The sequence below is a fragment of the Anarhichas minor genome, unplaced genomic scaffold (assembly GCF_050575085.1).
Source record: "Anarhichas minor isolate MPS153535 unplaced genomic scaffold, ASM5057508v1 ptg000082l, whole genome shotgun sequence".
NCBI lineage: Eukaryota > Metazoa > Chordata > Actinopteri > Perciformes > Anarhichadidae > Anarhichas > Anarhichas minor.
In genome coordinates this window covers 445,275-467,462 of record NW_027466528.1, presented here as the reverse complement: position 1 = coordinate 467,462, position 22,188 = coordinate 445,275, and the positions used below count along the sequence as shown (strand labels likewise).

At 47.1% G+C, this 22,188-nt stretch overlaps 2 protein-coding genes across 3 annotated transcripts in view; both read left to right on the top strand.

Annotated features, from left to right (window-relative positions):
• rnf213b (ring finger protein 213b) overlaps positions 1–4,656 on the top strand; it is a 39,859-nt gene extending 35,203 nt beyond the window's left edge. Inside the window, exons 60-65 of the mRNA XM_076081566.1 lie at positions 781–982; positions 1,072–1,149; positions 2,139–2,336; positions 2,850–2,939; positions 3,546–3,724; positions 4,252–4,656. Coding sequence (XP_075937681.1) covers positions 781–982; positions 1,072–1,149; positions 2,139–2,336; positions 2,850–2,939; positions 3,546–3,724; positions 4,252–4,390 — 886 coding nt within the window. The 3' untranslated portion in view covers positions 4,391–4,656. The remainder of the gene's footprint in view (positions 1–780; positions 983–1,071; positions 1,150–2,138; positions 2,337–2,849; positions 2,940–3,545; positions 3,725–4,251) is intronic.
• Positions 4,657–4,814: 158 nt separating this feature from the next.
• Positions 4,815–21,953, top strand: cep131 (centrosomal protein 131). 2 transcript variants are annotated; one of them, XM_076081571.1, is made up of 29 exons: positions 4,819–5,030; positions 5,947–6,145; positions 6,319–6,413; positions 7,936–8,047; positions 8,397–8,524; positions 8,907–9,011; positions 9,126–9,305; positions 9,403–9,520; positions 9,630–9,749; positions 10,060–10,252; positions 10,421–10,515; positions 10,763–10,879; positions 10,981–11,158; positions 11,496–11,593; positions 11,692–11,871; positions 11,983–12,174; positions 12,301–12,438; positions 12,530–12,655; positions 12,744–12,860; positions 13,561–13,663; positions 14,475–14,676; positions 16,493–16,600; positions 17,332–17,449; positions 17,577–17,651; positions 17,980–18,122; positions 18,610–18,787; positions 18,881–19,077; positions 19,296–19,356; positions 19,465–21,953. In XM_076081571.1, the coding sequence occupies exons 2-29, from the start codon at positions 5,960–5,962 to the stop codon at positions 19,534–19,536; spliced, it is 3,735 nt and encodes a 1,244-aa protein (XP_075937686.1). In that variant the 5' UTR covers positions 4,819–5,030; positions 5,947–5,959; the 3' UTR covers positions 19,537–21,953. The 2 variants fall into 2 exon arrangements, with proteins under 2 accessions (XP_075937687.1, XP_075937686.1); XM_076081572.1 differs by lacking the exons at positions 18,610–18,787; positions 18,881–19,077; positions 19,296–19,356; positions 19,465–21,953 and adding an exon at positions 18,341–18,554 and having other exon boundaries at positions 4,815–5,030.
• The last annotated feature ends 235 nt before the right edge of the window (positions 21,954–22,188 follow it).

Sequence of the window (22,188 nt, the reverse complement as noted above, 5' to 3'; positions counted from 1 at the left end):
TCACGCATGTGTACTTTAGACTCACGCATGTGTACTTTAGACTCACGCATGTGTACTTTAGACTCACGCATGTGTACTTTAGACTCACGCACGTATACTTTAGACTCACGCACGTGTACTTTAGACTCACGCACGTGTACTTTAGACTCACGCACGTGTACTTTAGACTCACGCACGTATACTTTAGACTCACGCATGTATACTTTAGACTCACGCATGTGTACTTTAGACTCACGCACGTATACTTTAGACTCACGCATGTGTACTTTAGGCTCACGCATGTATACTTTAGACTCACGCATGTGTACTTTAGACTCACGCATGTATACTTTAGACTCACGCATGTGTACTTTAGACTCACGCACATGTACTTTAGACTCACGCACGTGTACTTTAGACTCACGCACGTGTACTTTAGACTCACGCACGTGTACTTTAGGCTCACGCACGTGTACTTTAGGCTCACGCACGTGTACTTTAGACTCACGCACGTGTACTTTAGACTCACGCACGTGTACTTTAGACTCACGCACGTGTACTTTAGACTCACGCATGTGTACTTTAGACTCACGCATGTATACTTTAGACTCACGCACGTGTACTTTAGACTCACGCATGTGTACTTTAGGCTCACGCACGTGTACTTTAGACTCACGCATGTGTACTTTAGACTCACGCACGTGTCATACAAACTCACCTGTACCTGTAACAGCCTGCTGTGTTTTTCTACCTGTGTTTAACACGGCTGATGACGGACATGCTCCTGTTTTCTTTCCCCAGTGAATACAGTGTTCCTCTAGAGAGCGTCTCAGAAACCCAGCTGACTCTGTGCAGCCCAGAAAGAGAGCTGCTGCCTCTGGTTTTATCCCACTGCCACTACACCTTGAAGAAAGGCGGGGAGACGGACAGAAACTACGACCTGCTGGGCATCCAGACCCAGCTGGCCCGCCGCTTCCTGGCCGGGAAACCGCTCATTGAAGCGGTAAAAATAAATAAGAATCTAAACCAATCATACGAGTGAAACCAAGCATTCTGCTAACCAGCACTGCTGTCCTCTCTGATCACGATCAGGACACCTCGAGGTACTTGAACAGACACCTGCAGGACTTCTCTGTGGTTCTTAATGAGGTCCGGGACAAGATCCATCAGGTGAGACCAGTTCTATTTTAAGATACCTGAGTCTTCATCTGGAACTGACTTTTAGACTACGTTAAGACTGCTGGCAAAACCGATTTGTTTCTCAAATCCTATGCTAGTAGCATGTATTCTGATCAGTACTTCCACAAATCTGATTTGAGCAGCTGGAGTTCAGACACATCTGTAGAAATCTGATTTAAATCTCAGATCCAAACACTTCCAAAACGTATTTTGGATCAAATTCGCAAACATGTCATGTTTTTTTATTGCTGTCCAGTCTTTCTAAAGATCAATCTGGATGGACTCCAGCCTGTTTTCATCGTGTGATTAGTTGTTTCTGTTACGAGTACTTTCACACAGAATGCGAATATTGTGCTGCTGCTAAAAAGTTTGTTTTAGCTTTCGCACCGCAGATAAAAGAATCAACCAATCACGTTGCGAGGAACGGACATATTCAAAATGTACATTAAAGTGTAGACTAGTCCGACCCAAGAAGGCAAACTTTATTACTCCTTTCAATCTTGACAAAGGCAGCTAGATCCACTCTTTCCCTTCTTACCTTTCACAATAAAGGTACTAGACATATACACTGTACCTGTTTACCAGAGGGAACTCGAATGAACTCAGAGCCTTTCACTAAAAGGAAACTCAATAAAATATCTTTCTCTTGAAGCTACACAACAGTTTGCTCGTCAGATGCTGCTCTGCGTCAACAGGATCCTGGATGTTGGCCCTCTGCCTGTGAATCTATTCAAAACTTTTACCTAAAAAGTGTTTCAAACATCTCAAATTCCCCTCGCTGCCGGTATGAATAGATGTGATGCATTATTTAGCATCTTCGTGTCGTTTATTCTCCACGCCCCCTCGGTGTGTGAAGGCCTTAAGAATGTTCACAGTAGTTCCCCCTGTGGGATTCTGTGAGGCCGCTTTGTTAGAAGTCAGATTCCTTCCCTTCGCTCTCCTCTCGCTGGCCTGCTGACAGTTTCCCGTCCGTCCTACAGGAACCGCTGAAGGGTTCGGTGAGCAGCGCCATGAGGACGGTGCTGCGCTCGTACACGGAGGTCTGCGGTGCCGTGTATGTGGTGAAGATCGGCCTTCGCTTTCTCGGAAAGACGGGCGGAGATCCGAGAGGTCAACTGCTGTCCTACCTCGCTGATTCGCTGCAGATGGAAACACAGATTTCCAGCACTGTAGCCAAGGTAGAAACCTCCAGACCTACAGCTATGACTGACAACACTGCTATGTGAAGAACGGGGTTATGTTGACATCGTTTAGTAAGCAGTGCATCTCTACAGGGTTGTTTTTCTTTCTATAAAACACACATTTAAATACTATTTCTTTGACTCTAATGTGTGGAAATAAATGAAATAAAAATCAAATCTCACAGCCCGCTCTAGTGCTCTGATGCTAATTAAAACAGGTAGTATTCAGGTCCATAAGTTTACATTGTACTTTAAATCATAACTTACGTTTTTATTTTTGGGAAAATGTACCATGCAATGATAATGTACCAGTGCCGATGTTCACTGTGATGATTACACAAGTCAAGCAAGTTTCACTAGTTTTCATACAGAAACAAATAGAAACAAAGGGATACAAACAAAAAATTACAATAAATAACCCCTGAAGAGCAGTGAGTGAGGAGCTAAAACTCTAAACGAACCGGTATGTTTCTGAAATATTAAAACTTGTCTGTTTGATTTTCATTTCAGGGTCTGGGGGAGAGCAGACTTGAACACAGCGTATTCACCTGGCAGCTCCTGACTTCTTGGAAATCTGAGCTCATGCTGAACAGAAATCAAGTAAGTAAAATATGTAACATACGGCGGCGGATCAAGAGAACTATTTATTACGGGGTGGCAGAAATATATACATTTATATACATACGCTGATTTAATCGCAAACATTCACATCTATCAATATTTGTGTGGAAACGCCCCCAAATGAATATACTTTATTTTAGAACATGTCATTTTTGTGGTACATGAATTGAGCATTGTATAGAAAAGAGGGCCTTAGAAATCAATCAATCGTTTTATTTCCAACTATTTTAGACATTTTAAATAAGCCAATCACTAAGCCTAAACAACGGTTAAACTGTGCATATGCCAAGCCCCCTTTTAAGAATTTTAAACGCAAACATCCATGAAAGAAACTCCTCCCGTAGTGACCACAGCATTTGTTTTTTAGACTTCATCTTCAGTCGTGACCTGCGCTGGCTGCCAGTGGCTGACCCTAAACACCAGGGAGAGTTAAATGTTCTGGGCTGTAATCCTTTGAAAGTGTGCCGTCTGACACGGCCGGCGCCCCCAGATCTGACCCCAATAAAAGCAGAATTTGAGGAATTCAGTCCACACAGCGGTTTCTGCCACAGAACAGATTACACTTAATTTACATTCATGTTTCAGGACCCGTTTCGGACGCTTCCCCCCGAGTTCCAGCAGAAGCTGTCTGAGGAAGAGTGGAAGGAGCTGAAGGTTTTCTTCGCCGGCACAGATGTTGACACTTTCTCTTTGGAGCTGCATGAAATTCTGCTGCTGAAGACGAGCAATGCCGTGCCGGAGCAGGGTTACCACCCACACTGGGAGTAAGCACAAACCATTTGCACTGCCCCCTCCGTAGTGAAAACACAACCAAACTGACCATTTGTGAGTTTAGTTTTTGCAGGAAGTAATGCGCCAAATGGTAAAACAATCCTCAAAACATTTGCATTATTTACATCTACTCCCTAGTTTACCCAAGAGGTGTTTATAGGAATGAGAATTTGTTTGAAAGCTCATGAATGTAAGACGTGTGGCTATCGTCAGTTTAAAGATCACCACCCTCGTCTAAAGGAATCCATTGATCCTTAATCAGAGCAAAGTGTGGAAGTCTCACCCGGGGCTCTCCCCTGGGATTTGGAGCCTTTCTGACTTCCAGGACCAGAGAGCGTGACCCCTCCAGGCAGCCATCTGTCAGGGGAAAGGAGCTTAAGTTGTATCCCCTCAGCCACAGGTCATTCCTATTGAAGCAGCAGCTGGACAGGGAAGTGAATAGGCATGCGTGTGGTGTAAACAATGGAGGCAGTGCTAACAGTTGTTTTTCTTCATGCCCTCCTCTCCCTGCCGTCTCCAGCATGAGGTCCACCTTAGAGGTCCATTTGGAGCAGAAAAACCTTCCAGTGCTGCTGGGGCTCGAGCTTCTACCAGAGGACATCAGGCTGGGACACGGGGCTGACGTGTGGAGGGCTGCTGTGGAGTTTAAAAGAAGCTAAATTATTTCTACGGACTTATTTCTGATATTGTTGTTATTGTTGTTGGGAGATCTTGTTGTTGGGATATCTGGATATTGAATGTAATTCATTCCATATGATAGGGCATGTTCTGATTAAATCGTTCTGTATATGTTGAGATGTCTGAAAGTGACCAGGGTATAGTGCAAATCAATGCATTTGAAGCAGGCCTATTATATTCCTTATCTTACATGTTGATTCTGTTAATGAGGAGTCTGGGAACAAATAATAAAATCACTATAAATAAATCTGAGTTTTTATTTCTGTTCAAGTCTTTCCCAACTCTCAAAAATGTGATTTTGCCCTCTCACACCTCCCTCTGCAAAGTCAACCAAACCGTTGCTCGAGCCACGCCCCTTGGAATCCACACGTCAGACGGACAGCTCGGCTTAGCCAATCAGATCCACGTACAAAGAGACAATGTTCTATCTCCGCCAATCACAGACGTCGAGAGGCTGCCGTTATGTGCCTCGTTACCACAGAGATGATGTTACGCGTTATTTGGCTCCCACTGAGTCAACGGAGTACTTTCTCTGGGTATCAGGAGGATTGTGTCGGGACCTAAAGCCGTGAAACCGAACACAGAGCGTATCAGCAATGGTGCCATCCAGCTTGTGAAGAAGTAAGTAGTCTGAAAAGCGACAACCGACATTGTTGGGGTCGATGGGACGGTTGATTGATGACGTTGCATCAGTTTGGAATAATCAGTAACAGTCGATAAGATAACGTTACTAACGTCAAATGTACCGTTATTATTAACGGTACAATGACCGTGTTAGCTTGCTGTACCAGTAGCTATTAGCTTGCATGTAATATTATGCTAACTAACGACGACTAGATGTGTTGTTTTGCTCGTGCTCGTGCTGCTTCATACGCAGCGATATTTATTATCACACCTCCTGTCACGTGCTTGTGATGGGAAGATGATAACACACACCTGTCGAAGTGGAGCAGCAGGTAATATGTCAGAAAACAAAGTGTTTGTCTCGCACGAGCTCAGGATGCACAACCAGCTGTGCTCCCAACAACACAACACTAAACATCTGTGCAATACAAACACACTGCGATACTACAATTACTCTGTCTGTATATATATAATACAGTAGTTATTGTGGATTTCTTTACTTTTTTAATATTCTTTACTGTTTTATTACTTATTTACAATGTTTTGATCTGTTTTTTTACTATGTCTTGTTTGCTCTATCCACTGTGCTTATATATATATATATATATATATATATCTTATCTTACACTTTAGCAACACCAGGCTACTGTTAGCCTCATAGCTTTATGTATTTCTATAAGTTAACGTACCTGACGTTAGCATGGTCCGTAGCTAACGTGATACACAGTAACGGGTCCTAACAACCTTAGCGTTAGCTGCTGTCAGACTGTCCCAGATGTGTTGACTCAGCAGTGAGTGGGTTTGTTGTCGGTTACCCAGGGAGACAAAACAGTCGAGGGGAAAGTGATGTTACTTCCTCTGTTGTTGTGGCAGAAGTGTGTCTTACATTCAAGCCTATCTGACTCTCTTTCAGGTTTTTTTAAAGGATGCATGCAACACGTAGCCCTTCATCCATCCCGACAGCGGCCTCCGGAGATGCCTTGGACCTCAGCTTGGCAGGCTCCCAGCTGCCCATGTCCAGAAGACCCAGCAGTGCATCACCTGGGAAGTACTTCTCTCGGTCCGTGTCGGTTTCTGTGGCTGGTGACAGCAGAGGAAAACGCAACACCCTGGTGAGTAACCGTCTGCTGCCATATGTGCACTTTTGAGCTGGCGGCAGAACGGAGCTGCTGACTGTTTACGAGTTCTGATCGAATCAAGATGCAGGAAAGAGCAAACTGTCTCAGAATTCTCCAGGACACCATGATGTGTGTAATGTTTGCAAACAAACCTTCTAAATCCACAGAGTGATGCCAGCTTTGGGAGCTCCCGCTCCATCAAGAACCTCCGGCGGTGCAACAGCACCACGCAGGTTAATCAGCAGGCCAACATCAGTTTAAGGTGCAAACACACACACACATGCACACACACCTGCTGATGTAATAACACTGGAACTATGCATGCTGGTAACACATTGGTATCCCTTCTTATTCCTCTGGGCCAGAACTCTTCCCTTCATTCCTTATCACTGACATTGACACACTAAAGTGCACAGAGCACAGTATGTGCTGATTGTATTCTGCAAAGCCTCAGGCACAACATGTCCTCCTGTTGGATCATCAGATGACCTTTACAGTAACACACATGTTTTTGTAAACGACAGAAAAGAATGTGTGCATTTCAGATAAGGTGTGTCAGACGGTCTTGGAGCGGTGCTGGTGCTCTGAATCCCTGGAGCTCTTGCGCGGAGTCTTTGCTCTTTAAACCAGAGAGTCTCTCTTCAGCGAGCAACAGCTGGCAGCCCTGAAGCTCCAGGACAATGGGAATTGTGGCGCGCCAGCTCCGGCATGATAAAGAGTGGAGGGGAGCTGGGCGGCTGTTGCTAGGGTCGCGGGGTGCAGCGACTTGCTTTGTCCCAGGTTAGAGGGGGGAGGGCCGGGACCTTGGGGTCAAATTACCCCCCCCCCCCCCCCAGCAGGAGCCAGTGAAAGGAAAGTGTGTGTGCACGCTCTGCTTCTATTGTCCGGCAGCTGCCGCCATCCCCCCCCCCCCCTTTAAATTTAAAGACGTTCTAAGTACCACCGACACCCCCCCCACCCCCCAAGTCTCTGAGTCTTTCAGGGCCATCATTGGGTCACTCGCCACCCCTCTGCCTCTCCACTGCTTCCTCCCCTCCGTGCACCACTCTCTTGAAAAGCAGAAAGTGGAGGAATGTGCTGCCTCAATTGTGTTGTCAGATTGCTTTTCATTGGGCCAGCTGGCTTCACCCCCCTCTGAAGACACACATGCTCACACACATGCTCATTTCTATACTTCTCCAGACACCCTGCACAGCACAGCACAGCACAGCACACATAGCGTAGGAGGCCAGGCAAGAGGTCAGCCTACATCTGTGCCTCCTGATGGAGGAGCTGGTGTGTACGGCTATTTGAAGGTCGTCGGGATCAACACATGCATGCACGCATTTGCATGAAATCCATAACGGAGTTCCCCCTCGCAGACGGTCAGCTGCCACATACTGAATTCCAGTACTTGGGGGAGGAGAAGAGCCGGGGATGAGTCCCCTTTCTGCAGCTGTCATTACAACAGTTAATCTTCTGAAAGCCATGACCTGAGGTTCCTGCATTGTGTGCCGTTGTTTAATTGCGTATCGTGCACTGCTAAGCCCTTCTTGTGTGTAAATTGAGCCCACAATGCTTTTTTTACCACTTAAAGGGCGGATTTAAAAAAAAAAAAGTTCTTGGCTCACAGCTACGACGGCCTCTTAAAAATACACTTCACCCTAATTGCACAAATATGTTTTGACCCACTCTAGTGGTGTCTTCCTATGTAAATAGTTTTGGTTTTATGGGGATAGCAGTGCTAGTATTGTGCAGTATTGTTCTATTGTTCAACCTGTGGCTGACTTGTGTGTGTTCCCCAGTCAGGACCAGAGTCAGGACTACCTGGCCCTGTTCGACAGCAGCTCAGATGGACGCCAGAAACTGGCCAGCCTCAGCAAAGCCTCACCAGACAGAACCACGTGGAACATCCTGGTAGCTGCCTTCAACCACACTCACATTTCATTTAATATAAAGAGATCCTTTTTGTCCTTTTCCAAGGAAATGTGTTGCTACAGTCTGCACATAAATACATAGGTATATAAATACATTATACATCCAACATAACTACATGAAAGACATCAGATACCTCCACACACATTTGATTTAATAAACATCTTGATCATCATCTGTGCTATATAGCTAAACAACGTAGCCGAAACCAGAATATAAGAGATTTACTAAAGTATTTGTTTCCTCCTTTCCAGACATAAAAACAGATTTGAAGGTTTGTCACTCTCTCAGTAGTTGTAGACGTAACGCGTGTTTGTTTCCTGTCTCTAAGGACGATCAGCCCAGAACCTTCCCGCTGCACTCGAGCTCCCGCAGCACTGGCAGCGTGGACTCTCCCACCGGCCCGAAGAAAAGAGAGCCTGGCATCGCTCTGGCTGCTACCTTCACTGCCAACAACAGGTGGGTAGCGGCTCTGACACGCACACACACACACACACACACACACACACACACACCAGGTAGAGCAGGGACAAGCCTGACATCCGTCCGGTGACTACTTGCTCTGCAGCATTCTAGATTTCTAGCTGCTTCTCACATTTCATACCTGCTGATCATAGCAGCTGATACTGCCTTCAGGAATTCCACCCACACACTGAGACGTTTTTCTTTCATAAAAATTGAGTTTGTAATATGGTAAGAATTTCAAAGCATGTACAGTATCTGTTACTGTAAGGCCTTGGGGGGGGGGGGGGGGGGTGAAGTGTGAAAAAGTTTCAGTGGCATTCTCATCACACAAACGCATCTCCTGGAGAGGGTCACCGTGTCTTTTTGTTCTTCCCAGGAGCAACAAGGGAGCTGTTGGGAACTCGGTCACCACCATCTTACACAACAACTACTCTGAGAAACCACTGACGCCCAAGAGCTCCAACCAGAGGCCGTCCTTTAAGTATGTCCTGGAATGAACATCATTGCTTGCTTTATTCATTTATTATAATCACAATCAGAGTTGTTATTGTAACATTTCATCATTGGAATTTTATTGAATTGAATTTTCTTTCAGCAACATCCTGAAGGCCACAGCAAACGATGAGGCGTCACAAGACAACAGCTCCCTGACAAAGTCCCAGAAGAATTTCTCCTCAACGTCCTCCACCTCCAACAACAGGTCTCCGGTGTCGGCTCAGCGCGGCAGCCCCGTCCCGTCCCGACGGAGGGAGGTCACCGAGGAGGAGGCCGAGAGGTCAGACCCACTGTTGTGTGTTTACTGTTCTGTTGGCGTTGATGTTCTCCCGTCCATTGTTCCGTGACTCATAGCAGCTCCTGTGTGTGTTCTGAAGGTTTATTCAGCAGGTGAACCAGGCAGCGGTCACCATCCAGCGCTGGTACAGACGCCACGCCAAGAGACGGCACACTAACCAGGCGGTGCTCAAACGCATCCTCGCCAGTAAAAGAAAGGTGTCCATCCGTCCTCACCTCTTATTCTCCATAGCCTGGACTGGTCTAGTTTCTCTCTTTCTATTCACAGAGTATCAACTGTCACACTATCTCTGTCTTTCCCTTGTAGGAGTGGGAGGAGAGAACAGAAGAGGACAGTCGCCCGGAGCAGCAGCAGCAGAAGAGAGACGAAGACAGGAAACGGATTCGTGAGGAGAAAGCTCGCCTGGCCCGCCTGGCTGCCATCCAGGTACCCAGCTCTCATTTACCTCCAGCTGTTCTAGTGCTGCACGAACATAAAGTTTCACTGATGCAACAGAGAGGCAGAGACAGAGTCTGACTTTTAATCCTTGTGCCGTGGTCCACAAACACTGGATCCAATTCCACCCATAATACCTCACAGCAGCACTTTCTGTGGATGCTAGAGCTAAGATCTACTTTATTAGCTCACGCACTGGACCCTAACCAAACATTTGAAACAAGCGTCTTTGCGGCTGCTTTCCCTGGAATACGTTGGCTCACAACGTTGTCCTGTGTCTCCCTCTGGTGGTGTGTTACAGGAGCTGCAGCAGAAACGAGCTCAGCGGGTTGCAGAGGCTCAGCATGCAGCGGAGGTGGAGCTGGAGAGTCTGAGGCCGACTGGCGCGGTCGGACGCAAGAAGCCGCCCAAGATTTCTCTCACCAACAGAAGTCCAGCCTCACCGGGCAACAACAGCCCGATGTCGCCCACTGAGGGGAAAGCTAAGAACACCGGTCTGTATGCCGCTGCTTTGTTTTGTTTATGATTTCTGGGCATTGAAAAGTCTGTTGTCCTTATAGTTCTCGTGGTATATTGTTGTGTGGTATTTAAGGGCACTCGTACTGGTCAGCACAATCATGAATATTATAGTAAGTGTATTGATTTGTAATGTGTCTCCACAGAGTCCAATTGGAATGTTACAGCTGACTTAATTGAGCTGAGCTTCAGGGCCATTTCACCAGCTTTGTCCAATCACAGAGGCTCTCAGTGCTCTCAGGTAAATACCGTCACAGTTTAGCTCTCCACTATAACACCTCCTCTCTCTTTCTCCTGGTGTATAACACCTCCTCTCTCTTTCTCCTGGTGTATAACACCTCCTCTCTCTTTCTCCTGGTGTATAACACCTCCTCTCTCTTTCTCCTGGTGTATAACACCTCCTCTCTCTTTCTCCTGGTGTATAACACCTCCTCTCTCTTTCTCCTGGTGTATAACACCTCCTCTGTGTGTTTCCTTTATGGGATCAGGAGGACAGAGCCGAGGCAGAGGTTTGTCTGGTGCAGCAGCAGAACGACAGGAAGTCTCTTCGTAAAGAGAAAGCCCGTCTGGTCCTCCTCGCTGCCACGCAGGTGAACACACCTGAGGTACGTACTGTGTTCTAGACCCTAATTAATGAAACGATCACACAGAGTTGAGGCTCACAGCTGTTGACTGACTGACGTCTCCCTCTGGTGGTGTGTTACAGGAGCTGCAGCAGAAAAGAGTGCAGCGCTCTGCAGAGGCTCAGCATGAGGTGGAGCTGGAGAGTCTGAGACAAACGGGTGTGGTCGGACGCAGGAAGATTTCTCTCACCAACAAAGGTCCGGCCTCAGCGGGCAACAACAGCCCGACGTCATCCACAGATGTGAAAGCTAAAAACACAGGTGAGCCTTATTGACCACCAACAACATATCCAGTTACGGATGCTAAACAACATGGAAAGTAGATCATGTGAAAGAACCCTGTAATACTGTAGCTGTAGCGGTGTTGGAGTACTCGACTGGATCTCTAGACCACTTATTAAAGTCCCGGTGTCTCGGTCTCAGACAAAGAGGACTCTGCAGCTGATATCACTAAACTGCCCGTGTGTTTGAGTCGGTCTCGCCCTACCTTGGTCTCTGTCTTGACTTGGTCTCAGCCCCTCAAAGTCTTGGTCTTGTCTCGGCCTCGACACACTCTGGTCCTGGTCTTGACGTGGTCTTGGTTTCAATGTTTCCACAGACTCCAATCTGAACGTTGTGGCTGAGTTCGGTGAGCTCTCCAGCTTCAGAGCAGTTTCCCCAGCTTTGTCTAATTGCAGAGCCTCCCAGTGTTCCCAGGTAAACAATTAAACACCAGCTGCACTTTATTGATTAAAAACGATTGACCAATAATCGTTCCGTCCGTTATAAGCTTGTTTGTGATCTCCGTGCTGCAGGAGATCCTGCAGAGGTCGGTGAGTGTGGAGGACCAGCGGCAGGGAGCTTTGTCCAGCAGAGCTCCGTCTAAAACCACCCTGAACGATCTGCTGGACACCCTGAAGCTGTTGGAGGAGGAGCCAGAGAGGCTGTCACAGCCCAAGTGCTACAGCAAAGAGAAATACGCCTGGATAGATGAGGTGACACTAATACGAGTATTCATTTCCTAGTTATGTAGCGCTGATCACCAGCCAGAGTGGACTTCTCTGTTCACGACTTTAACCTGCATCTCCACTGTGTCTCGCCTAAAGGACGGAGACTCCAACTCTCTGACCACCGACAACCTGGAGCGTCACGGCCAGCTGAGTCACCATCCCGCGCTGCCAGACGGGGGCGCCCTGCTGTCCGAGGCCAAGCTGCAGAGCATCATGAGCTTCCTGGACGAGATGGAGAAGTCTGAACAGGAGAGACCACGCTCGGTGACTTCGGGGTCGCACAGAGAGGTCAGCGTCTGTCTGCTCTCAGGATACGTTAATCCCGCTGTTGTTGGATTTCCTGATTAATAACAAAAGCGATAAATAAGTTGACACACTTTGACCGCTTGTGCTTGTGACCCTGCGTGTTCTCAGGCCGTGCTGTCGGAGGAGGAGCTGGTTGGTGTCGAGCAGGCATCCGCCACCGCCGCCGAAGTCTCCGGCTCCATGATGAGAATCAAGCTGGAGCTGGAGGAGAAGAAACGCGCAGTCAACATGCTGCAGACCGCACTGGTGGGGGAAACACACACACATTACTGTACATTTTAACGTGGGATGACGATACCCAGACCTCAGGATTGTTTATCTTGTTTGTCTCCTTCAGGGCCAGCAGAGGGAGCTCACCGTGAGACACGTGAAGGAGACCGAGAAGGAGCTGAGCAGGAGCTTCCAGCTCCAGAGGGAACAATATGAAGCCACCATCCAGAGACACCTCACATTCATCGATCAGGTAGCTGCACGTACACAACCTAACCTGCATCCAGCTCTTCTCACACGTCTTCTCTCGTGGTTTAAGACTATGTTCTGTCTTTCTTCAGCTGATCAACGATAAAAAGCTGTTGACTGAGCGCTGTGAAGGAGTGTTGGGAGAGCTGAAGCAGGTGGACCAAAAGTACACCAAGAAGATTGCACAGATGCAGGAGCAGCATGAGATGGTGAGAAGACGTTCCCTCCAGCTGAACAGCTTGATGGTGATCGAATGTTCCCGCGGAGATTTATGAATTTGCTCGTGCACTTCTAAGTTTTCTTCTTCTGCTTTGCATCTGGCGTCTTCGTGTCGCAAGGAGCGCTTTCTTGCAGTGCTGCTTTTGTCTAACTGTCTTTTCTCCCACTGTGTTTACCCTCTCTTCTTCTTCTTCTTCTTCTTCTTCTTCTTCTTCTTCTTCTTCACTGTCTTTCTCCGTCCTTTTCTGTATATCTGTTTTGTTCCCTGGCTTTTAGGTGTGGCAAATTCTGGGTCCCTTGTGCGAGGTAACTTATTTTTTCTCCTCTCTCCTGGTCATCATGGCACGATCATCCCTCTCATTCTACCATTCCTTTTTCCTTTCATTTGTCTGTCCCTCACACCTTCTGTTGGACAGTCTGTCTGCATGTGAGTCTTTTCTCATTCATCTCTAGATGTAAATATAGAGCTTATTGGATTTATGCTGTTGGGTTAGATTGAACTCCTCCTATTACCCTTGTGGCTCTTTGATCTTAACATGCATACCCCTTGACTTCATCACTGTTGTCTTCACCTTGTGAAAGCTGAACAAAGTCCCTCCCGAGCTTTACATGAGAATAATACCCTGCTGCTGATTTATCAGCGCCGCCTCTCTGTGACACCAAACCACCTCCGTCGTTTCCCCTCCTCAGGAAATCAAGAAGTTAAAAGAGCTAATGAGCGCCACGGAGAAGATCCGCCGGGAGAAATGGATCGACGAGAAAACCAAGAAGATCAAAGAGATCACTGTGAAAGGTACTTCAGCCTCAAAGTTCTCTGATTCCAGCTTCTTAAATGTGGATATCTTCTGCTTTCTCTCCTCCTCTGTGAGAGTAAACTAAATGTCTTTGAGACGAGACATTTGACGACGTCTTCTTTGGCTTTGGGAAACACTAGTCGACATTTTACTCACCAAACTACTAATCGATCAATTGAGAAAATAATTGACAAAGAAAGAAAATCGTTTGTTGTCATGTTGTGTACTTCTAACTTGCTTGGGGGTAACTTCTTATCAAGTACTCTTTTATTCATGCATCCTTTAGCAGCAATCTGACATGACCTCAGCTTCTGTTCAGTACTCGTATTGACTCTCACCATCAAACTCAACGCCGCATGCTGCATTGCATCTACTATATGTAGTAAACACACTTTGTCCATCATGAATCTAATGTACTGGCTGTTTCCTGGCTCGTGAAGGGCAGCATGAACAAAGAGGAGCAGACACTTACCGAGTTCCTATTTCCTGCCTGAGGATTCATGAGAGTCCATGAGACGTCCCAGACAGTCGTCAGCCAGAGCTGATGAAGTGTTTGTAGAGTCACCGAGCTCGAGAGCCCTTCTTTGTGTTTCTCTACTCGGTGACTGCTTCGCTGTATTTACTTCTGTTTTCACCAATATTTGGACCTAAAATAAACCTGCCTCGAAGTCATCTGACTCATGACTATCCAGAATCATTATTTAAAACAAAACACGAATCATCACATTTTCCTCCCAGCGTGTTTCATCCAGTGAGCCGTAAGCTTCTTGCAGGCCCTGAGCTGGATTCTGTTCTTCCACCCCCCCTCAGGTCTGGAGCCAGAGATCCAGAAGCTGATCTCGAAGCACAAACAGGAGCTGAAGAAGCTGCGGACGCTCCACGAGGAGGAGCTGCTGCAGGGGGACGACCGGGTGGCCCAGCGCTACGTCCGCCAGTGTGAGGAGCTCCGCCAACAGCTGGAGAGGGAGAAGGAGGAGCAGTGTCAGAGAGAGAGGGAGCTAGCCAAACAGAGGTGGGCATGTCACGCCATCAGTACTCATTACAGCCTTCTGTAGAACGTCATCAAACATATGCAGGTGCATGTTGGCCATCCAGAGTTAGAAGCTTCAAACATGGAATCCAAACTGTCTCCAGCATCAAAATGTCTGGTTGTTGAGTGTTCAGTTGTCAGAATCAATATTCCGACAGCTGACTTAAGTTTTACATGTTGGAATTCAGAATTATGTTAAACGAGTAATCGCGTTAACTGGTGACTCTCAGCCGAGTCCGTGGTGGCTCGGAGTAACTTAACAGTTAGATCAGAGGTATTCAATTAAAGTTCAGCGAGGTCCAGTTAGAGAGAATGTCCTCATCCAAAGGTCGATTACTGATTTAGTCCCATGTATAGTGAACAACAGTTGTATTAACGTCTGTATGAGTCAACATCTGACTGTCAAAGCAAGTAAAGAAAGTTCCGTTGAACTGGATTAATTATAAATAATATACTCTAATAATAAATAAATCTTCTTATTTCAAGTAACATGTAGGCTGGATAAAACATACAATATATAGAGATAATAATCTCTCTGGTCTCTCTGGTCTCTCTGGTCTCTCTGGTCTCTGTCTAGATTTCTCTTCTTAGAGAACATCGTGTGAAATAACTTCTCTGACTCACGTACTTCTCTGACTGTTGGGTCTCTCTCCTGTGTGTGTGTGTGTGTGTGTGTGTGTGTGTGTGTGTGTGTGTGTGTGTGTGTGTGTGTGTGTGTGTGTGTGTGTGTGTGTGTGTGTGTGTGTGTGTGTGTGTGTGTGTGTGTGTGTGTGTGTGTGCAAATGTCACTGGAGTTGCAACGTTTATAGGAATACACATATATGATTATATACACATATATGATATGACGCATGTAATTGGTCTGTGTGTTTCCTGGACCGCTGAACGAGTGGCGTAAAATAGAAGCTCTCTGTTAGAATTAATTATTTATTAACTGTCAATTATCGGTTTTAGGTCCGGGTCCGCATACAACGGCGTTTGGGTCCGGAACCGGACCGCAGTCTGCCAAGTGACCCCTGGCTTAGATAATAAACACAGATGAGTCTGTGTTTAAAAGCGACTGAAGGCTTTCACGAGGACACCGTCGTGTTCTGTTGGTGTTTTAAACAGCTTTTGTCACTACGAGTAACCACGGACGCATTGAGTCTCCAGTTAACACGGTCACTGTTTAAACCGAAGCATCGTCTTCGGCTACAAGCTACCGAACGTGTTGACCTCTGAGTCTCTGTCCTGGTGTTTGAAGGTCTGTACATGAACACAGATAACAGAGTTGATCATCTAGTGACTTGTAGTTTCATGGACACTATAAACATGCAAGCACACACACATTAACACAGTAGAAGTCAGCTTACAACTGTCTAACCTCGCACTCGGCTCTTTGAACTGAAAGAAACAAAGAAAAACTCTTCAGACAGGAAGCAGGAAGCAGGAAGCAGCTTGAAAGTGAACATCTTGCGTACCAAGCAGCCTGCGTGGAGCTTAAAGCCTGAGAGACATGGCCTTCAGTCTTACCAGTTTATCCAACCTGCTCCTCATGGCTATTTCTGGAAGCGCTGAATTCATGCTGACTGTAACGCAAGAGAAGTGACACGCAGAGACAAAGAGAGATTTTTATTTTATATTTCAATTTTGCATCCGTGGTGCACGAGGAGTGATCTGGACCTGGAACAGGCCGGTAGAGTTAGAGAGTTGGTTAAAAGGCAGCGCTCTCATGTTTGTGTGCTCTGCCAGTGAATAATAAGTCCACATCGTTTACCTTCATTTCGTTTGCCTGTGTCTTTCTGCTCATGTGTGTCAGATATGAGAAGCAGCTTCAGGAGGAGGAGCTGTCGCTGCAGCAGCAGAGGAGGCGGCTCTACAAAGAGGTGGCTGATGAGAAAGAGAGGCTGGCTCAGCTGGCTGCGAGGTAATGTCAGAGGTCACGTCTTTTTCCACTGTGAAAATCTGAAGTCATGAACCGGAGTTGTTTTTCTTACGAGACATCCACAGAATGTTCCACTAGTTGGTCGTCATTCTCCAGAACAAGAAGCTGAATCATTAAACTCCTCTGGGTGTTCTGAGTTGTGGTTCCAGTCTAGTCTGGTAGTTCTGTTGAGGAGAACCTTGGAGAACCATTGTACTGGAGCAGCTGTAGAGATGTTTGTGTCAGGAACTGTTAAACAGCATCGTGCCCGGCAGCAGCTCGGTGCTTGAAAGTGTCTCTCCTGCAATCCTGCAGAGAATATTAAACCCGTTGCTGTAACACAAGTGACTTTTAGAAGAGAAGTGACTGAAATAACTCTATTACGCATCCAAAGTAAAAGAACAAACAGCATGAGGCAGTGTGAACTAAATGAAATGCTATGACGTTGTGAATGTTGTGTACGCATTTGGATGCAGACTGTTCATTGTAACACAGTTCATTGTACTTGCATGGTTAACCCTCAATAATAGCTGCCTTTTCATATTTTAAAATATGAAATTTAGTCCCACATGGATGATGCTGACAGCCTGTGATGAACAGAGAACACTGAATGTATCTCGTACATGCAACCTCATTGTTGAGCTCCACAGAAACCTTTTGGTGTTTCCCAAAACCTCCTGAGTGAATCGACTGTATGCTCCTGGTCAAGGCTCTTCTTTGTGTTTCTCCGGCAGGCAGCGCGGCGAGCTGGAGGATCTGCGGAGGCAGCTGGAAGAGAACAGCTCTCTGGCTGGGAGGGCCCTCCGAGAAGAGCTGGACAAGACCAGAGAGGAGCAGGAGAGGAGGCACCAGGTGAGGAGTGTGAACCGTGCAGAATAACAGCAGCATCATTAACTAGTAGCTGCACCTCTGCTAACATCCATCACACGAATCTCAGGCAGTTAGCAGGAACCTGATTGAGTGTTGTTTGCGTGACCAGGTGGAGATGAAGGCCTTACAAGAACGTTTGGACATCGAAAAGCAGACGTGGGAGGAAAACTACAAGAAAAAAGAGGTTTGTTCACAGTGAGGTGTAAGAAACTAAACTAAATACCCTGAAAATATGAAGTTTCCTGCAGGAATGTGCTTCCTCCTGAGCTAACACATGGAAATGTGTTCTAGTACATGCAGCTTCACCTGTTAAAACCTCTCTTCACTGCATTACCAGTCATCATGTATCACTTTTAGAGTTACTGTAAGGAACATTTTACTGGTTGTGAATCACTCTCTGTTCCAGGAACTTCCTGTTAATAAGTGAAAAATTAACCAACAAGGAAGAAATTCTACATTTAACCGAGTGTGTGTGTGTGTGTGTGTGTGTGTGTGTGTGTGTGTGTGTGTAGGAAGCGTGGCTGTTGAGCCGCGAGCGCGAGCTCAAAGAAGAACTGCGACGAGGATGCGACAAAGAGATCGAGCTCGCCATCTGGACGCTGGAGGAGGAGACCAGCAAGGACAAGGAGGAGTGTGAGAGGGCAGCTGACAACAGGTGTGTGTGTGTGTTGACTGCACCGTCACAACCAGTTCCATTGAACTCATGTAGTTCCTAAGAAAGATGTTGTCAGAAACACGAGCGTTCTTAAAATATACTTTGGGGAGTTTGTTGCTGTAGTGGACATCCATAACTGTTTGATTTTAGTTCAATTCAATTTATTTGTGTAGCCCAGCATCACAAATGTGCCTCATAGGGCTTTACATTCTGTACAGCGTACATACAACATCCTCTGTCTGTGGACCGTCACATCAGATAAAGGAAAACTCCCCAGAAAAAACCTTTTAATGGGAAAAACAGAAGGAACCTCAGTGGAGAGCAACGTGATGAACAGACGTGTAAGGGATGTCATGTGAACAGATTGATTAGCATCCTTGCAGAATGATGTGAATCCTTTTTACTTTTTGCAAATCCTATTTTTCCCCCACACTTCCTCTCCAACGGCTTCTGACCGACACCGATGTCCCGTTAACACTGTTCTCAGGGTGAAGCGGGTGAGGGATAAGTACGAGGCGGAGCTGAGGGAGCTGGAGCGCTCTGAGAGGGCGGCTGTGGAGAAACAACAGGAGCTGAGGAGGCAGCAGATGGAGGCGGAGGGAGAGCGGATCAGACTGCAGGCCGCGCTCCGACAGAAAGAACAGGAGACCGAGGACGTCACTCAGGTGAGGAGCAGGCGGTTTATGTTCTTCCATGTTTCCTCTGAAGGCCTCTTCTCACCATTCTGTTACCTCTTCTCCTCTCGAACATCCATTCAGACCAGGGACAAGCTGGTGGACGAGCGCCGCAGCCTGGCCGAGGTGATACGGCAGGAGTTCGCCGACCGGCTGGTGATGACGGAGGAGGAGAACCGCAGGATGAAGGTGGAGGTGTCAGAGGTCCGAGCGAGGCTCCGGCTGGAGGTGGAGAGAGTCACCAGGGAGAAGGAGGAGGAACTGGCTGAAGTCCACCAACGGTCAGTTTAACTTACTTTATTCATTAGCTGTTTCTGTTTTAAATATTATTATTTATTTAGTTGTATAATGTGTTAAAATCTATTTATTGCAAACATGTTTCAGCTCCTGTGTCTTGTTCTGAATGAGGTCGGTCGATGTCTGCTTGGTGTGAAAACAACAAAACAAAAGAAGTCACATTTTCATTAACGTCCTCTTTTCTGTGGTTTATTTTTGACAGAGTGAAGTCGGCCATCTTGAAGAAAGAGGAAACTGTCAGTCATCTCCGGAGGCAGCATGAGGTGAGCCCCCCCCGCCCCCGCCCCGTCGTTCTGTGATCAATAAGAAAACACGGTTGGATGAGAGATGACTGACAGCGTGTGTTTAAATGGCGTCCTCTCCTCTGATAGGCTGCCCTGAAGAGGGCGGACCACCTGGAGGCACTGTGGGAGCAGCAGAGGAAGCAGCTGCTGGAGAAGTGACCGACAGGAGGACTCATCCGTCTGACCCCCCCCCCCCCCCTCTATCATTGTGTCGCTGTGAAGCCCCCACCGGATTTCTGTTTTTTCTTTGGATGCAAGACTGAACCTGTGGAACTTCAGAAGGGTGAACAAGTGACTGAACCTTCTCCTACCTCATTTGAGAAACACAAAATGGGGAAATGCACCCCCCCCCCCCCCAGGCATGGAACTTCCCTCCTAATTTACATGCCACAGACCAGGTGGCACAAATTCTTCTTCTTTCCTTTCCCGAGGAGGACTGCTGACTGTTACTCTACCCCCCCCCCCCCCCCCCCCTTCCTCTGGTGCAGAAATGCCTCCATGTTCCCCACAGAGCTGCCACGGAGAACAGTTCCAGATGTTTCTGAAACAAGCACGAAGAAACCTGCGCTGGTTTGAAGTGGGAGAAGGAGTGGGGGGGGGGTGCTCTTTCTGGAGGACCACTTTCAACCAGGAACTGGGATCAGTCAGAGCTGTAGAATTATCTTCCGTCCCTTTTATCTGCTGAGTCGTGTGTTTTTGTCCCAGTGCCCCCTGAAGGCGAGTGAGTGCTGTTTACAGGATAATCTCTCCCTCACAGAGCCCCGGGTCTCTGAGCAGCTTGTTCTGTGGACCTGACGTTAGAAGTGAAGTACTGACACGTGGTTACAGACTGAAGTTACAGCGCATGTAGGATGCTGATAGAAAGAGAGATTGATGAGTGGACAACTTTATAAAGAAAGGAAAAGGGCGAGTGGAGAAGAAGGTTTGAGGTGAAAGACGGAGGATTGTAGGCTTTGGAAGTTTCTGAATGTGAGGAAGAAAGAAGAGGAGAGAAGATTGGAGGGGTGGGGGGAGGAAGGAGGAAGGAGGAAGGAATGCGCATAGAAAATGTTTATAGGATTAGGAAAGCAGAGCTGGGACAGATCCGGGTGGTAGGAGGGTCTGAGGGGGCACAAAGCATGTGACCAGAGGTATGTTTCACTGCCCTGACTCAGAGGCTGCACTGTGACAAAACACACACACACACACACACACACACACACACACACACACACACACACTACCTGTGTTGGGATGTTTAGTGATGCTCTCAGGAGCCACCAGCTCTCCTCACTTCATTGTGACCCTGACGTTGGTTGAAGATGAGTCGAAGCCCCTCTCACTGACACTGAAAGCCTCTGTGGATAAGATTTCAGTGAGAACGGTCCATAGCATGAGTTAGTGTGTGTGGGGGGGGGGGGCTAAACCTGAAGATGAAGTTATTTCGTGTGCAACATGATGTGAAATGATGTGATTGTAAAGATCCCAAACTCGCCCTCACATACCAACATATTTATTGAGTTCCTCTGTTCTTTATTTATTTCCCAGCTCAGCGCTCTTACACAACCCTTTGTGGTGTTGTTGGTCCACACGAAGGTCCTTTGAAGTATTCTTCTCTCAAAGCTCGTCAGCACATCAAGTGTTTTTACTGTAACTTAGCAGAGCGGCTAACCGCCACGCTAACACGTTAAAACTATGCCGTTTGTAGATGGTTTAAATACAGTACGTCAGGTTTTTCTGACACGGAAGTTGTCCGAGCCCCAATGTGAAGGGTTCATATGAAGTGTAACGTGGTGGAAGGGTAGAAGCAGTGCAGCTTTATGGGTAATGCGGTTTCTGACCCGAAGCACTAAATCAGAGTGATTGTCGCCACAAATCACTTCCAAGTTTATGGAGCAGAACTGAAACAGAAGCCCCGACTGGAGGTCGGTCAGCGAGGCGGGAGGTGGTTGATGTGCGTCACACTGTGAGCCACGAGGACTCTGGTGTGGAGGCCCGGAGGCCCGGAAGCATCACGGTCTGCTCTGCCGGTGTTGGCTCAGCAGACGGTGGCGATGTGAGTTGGCAACGGGAGCCGGCATTCCTCGCACATGCCCGCCCTACAAGTGCCAATGCGCCTTGCCTTTTGTGTGTGTGTGTGTGTGTGTGTGTGTGTGTGTGTGTGTGTGTGTGTGTGTGTGTGTGTGTGTGTGTGTGTGTGTGTGTGTGTGTGTGTGTGTGTGTGTGTGTGTGTGTGTGTGTGTGTGTGTGTGTGTGTGTGTGTGTGTGTGTGTGTGTGTGTGTGTGTATGCCAGTGTGCCAGCGTTCCTCCCATTGTGACCTGAGACGACCCTCGTGGTGTCAGATACACACAAGCACAAGTTTATTTTGTATTTTTTTTATTCATTTGTACCTTTGTATACAAACCATTCCAGCTGTCAACAGTTCTAGTTTTGTTCTGATCCATCTCTCCACGTGTAACCTCTGTGCCCGAACACGTAGGTCTTCATCTTGTTTTAGTTTAGTTGTGATCATTAGTCGTGGTGATGATGGTTGAATTAAACTGTGAAGATGGTGACTGAATAAAAACAAAGAAGCAAAGGCTTGTTGCAGACGTGCGCTGTGTTCCTCGTCTCTGTTCGCTTTGGCAAAACAAGACAATTGTTTGCTTGTTTTCCGTCCCCCGCCCTCCCATCATCCTTCGCTCTCTCAGACCGTAACTCACGGCGTCGAGGGAGACGAAGAAGTGTCTTCAGTCACATCCACTCAACACTCTGGGGGATTCCAATAATGAGCCCAAAGAGCTATCGGTTTGAAGCCTGAAATGATTTATTAACAGCATTTCTTCAGCGT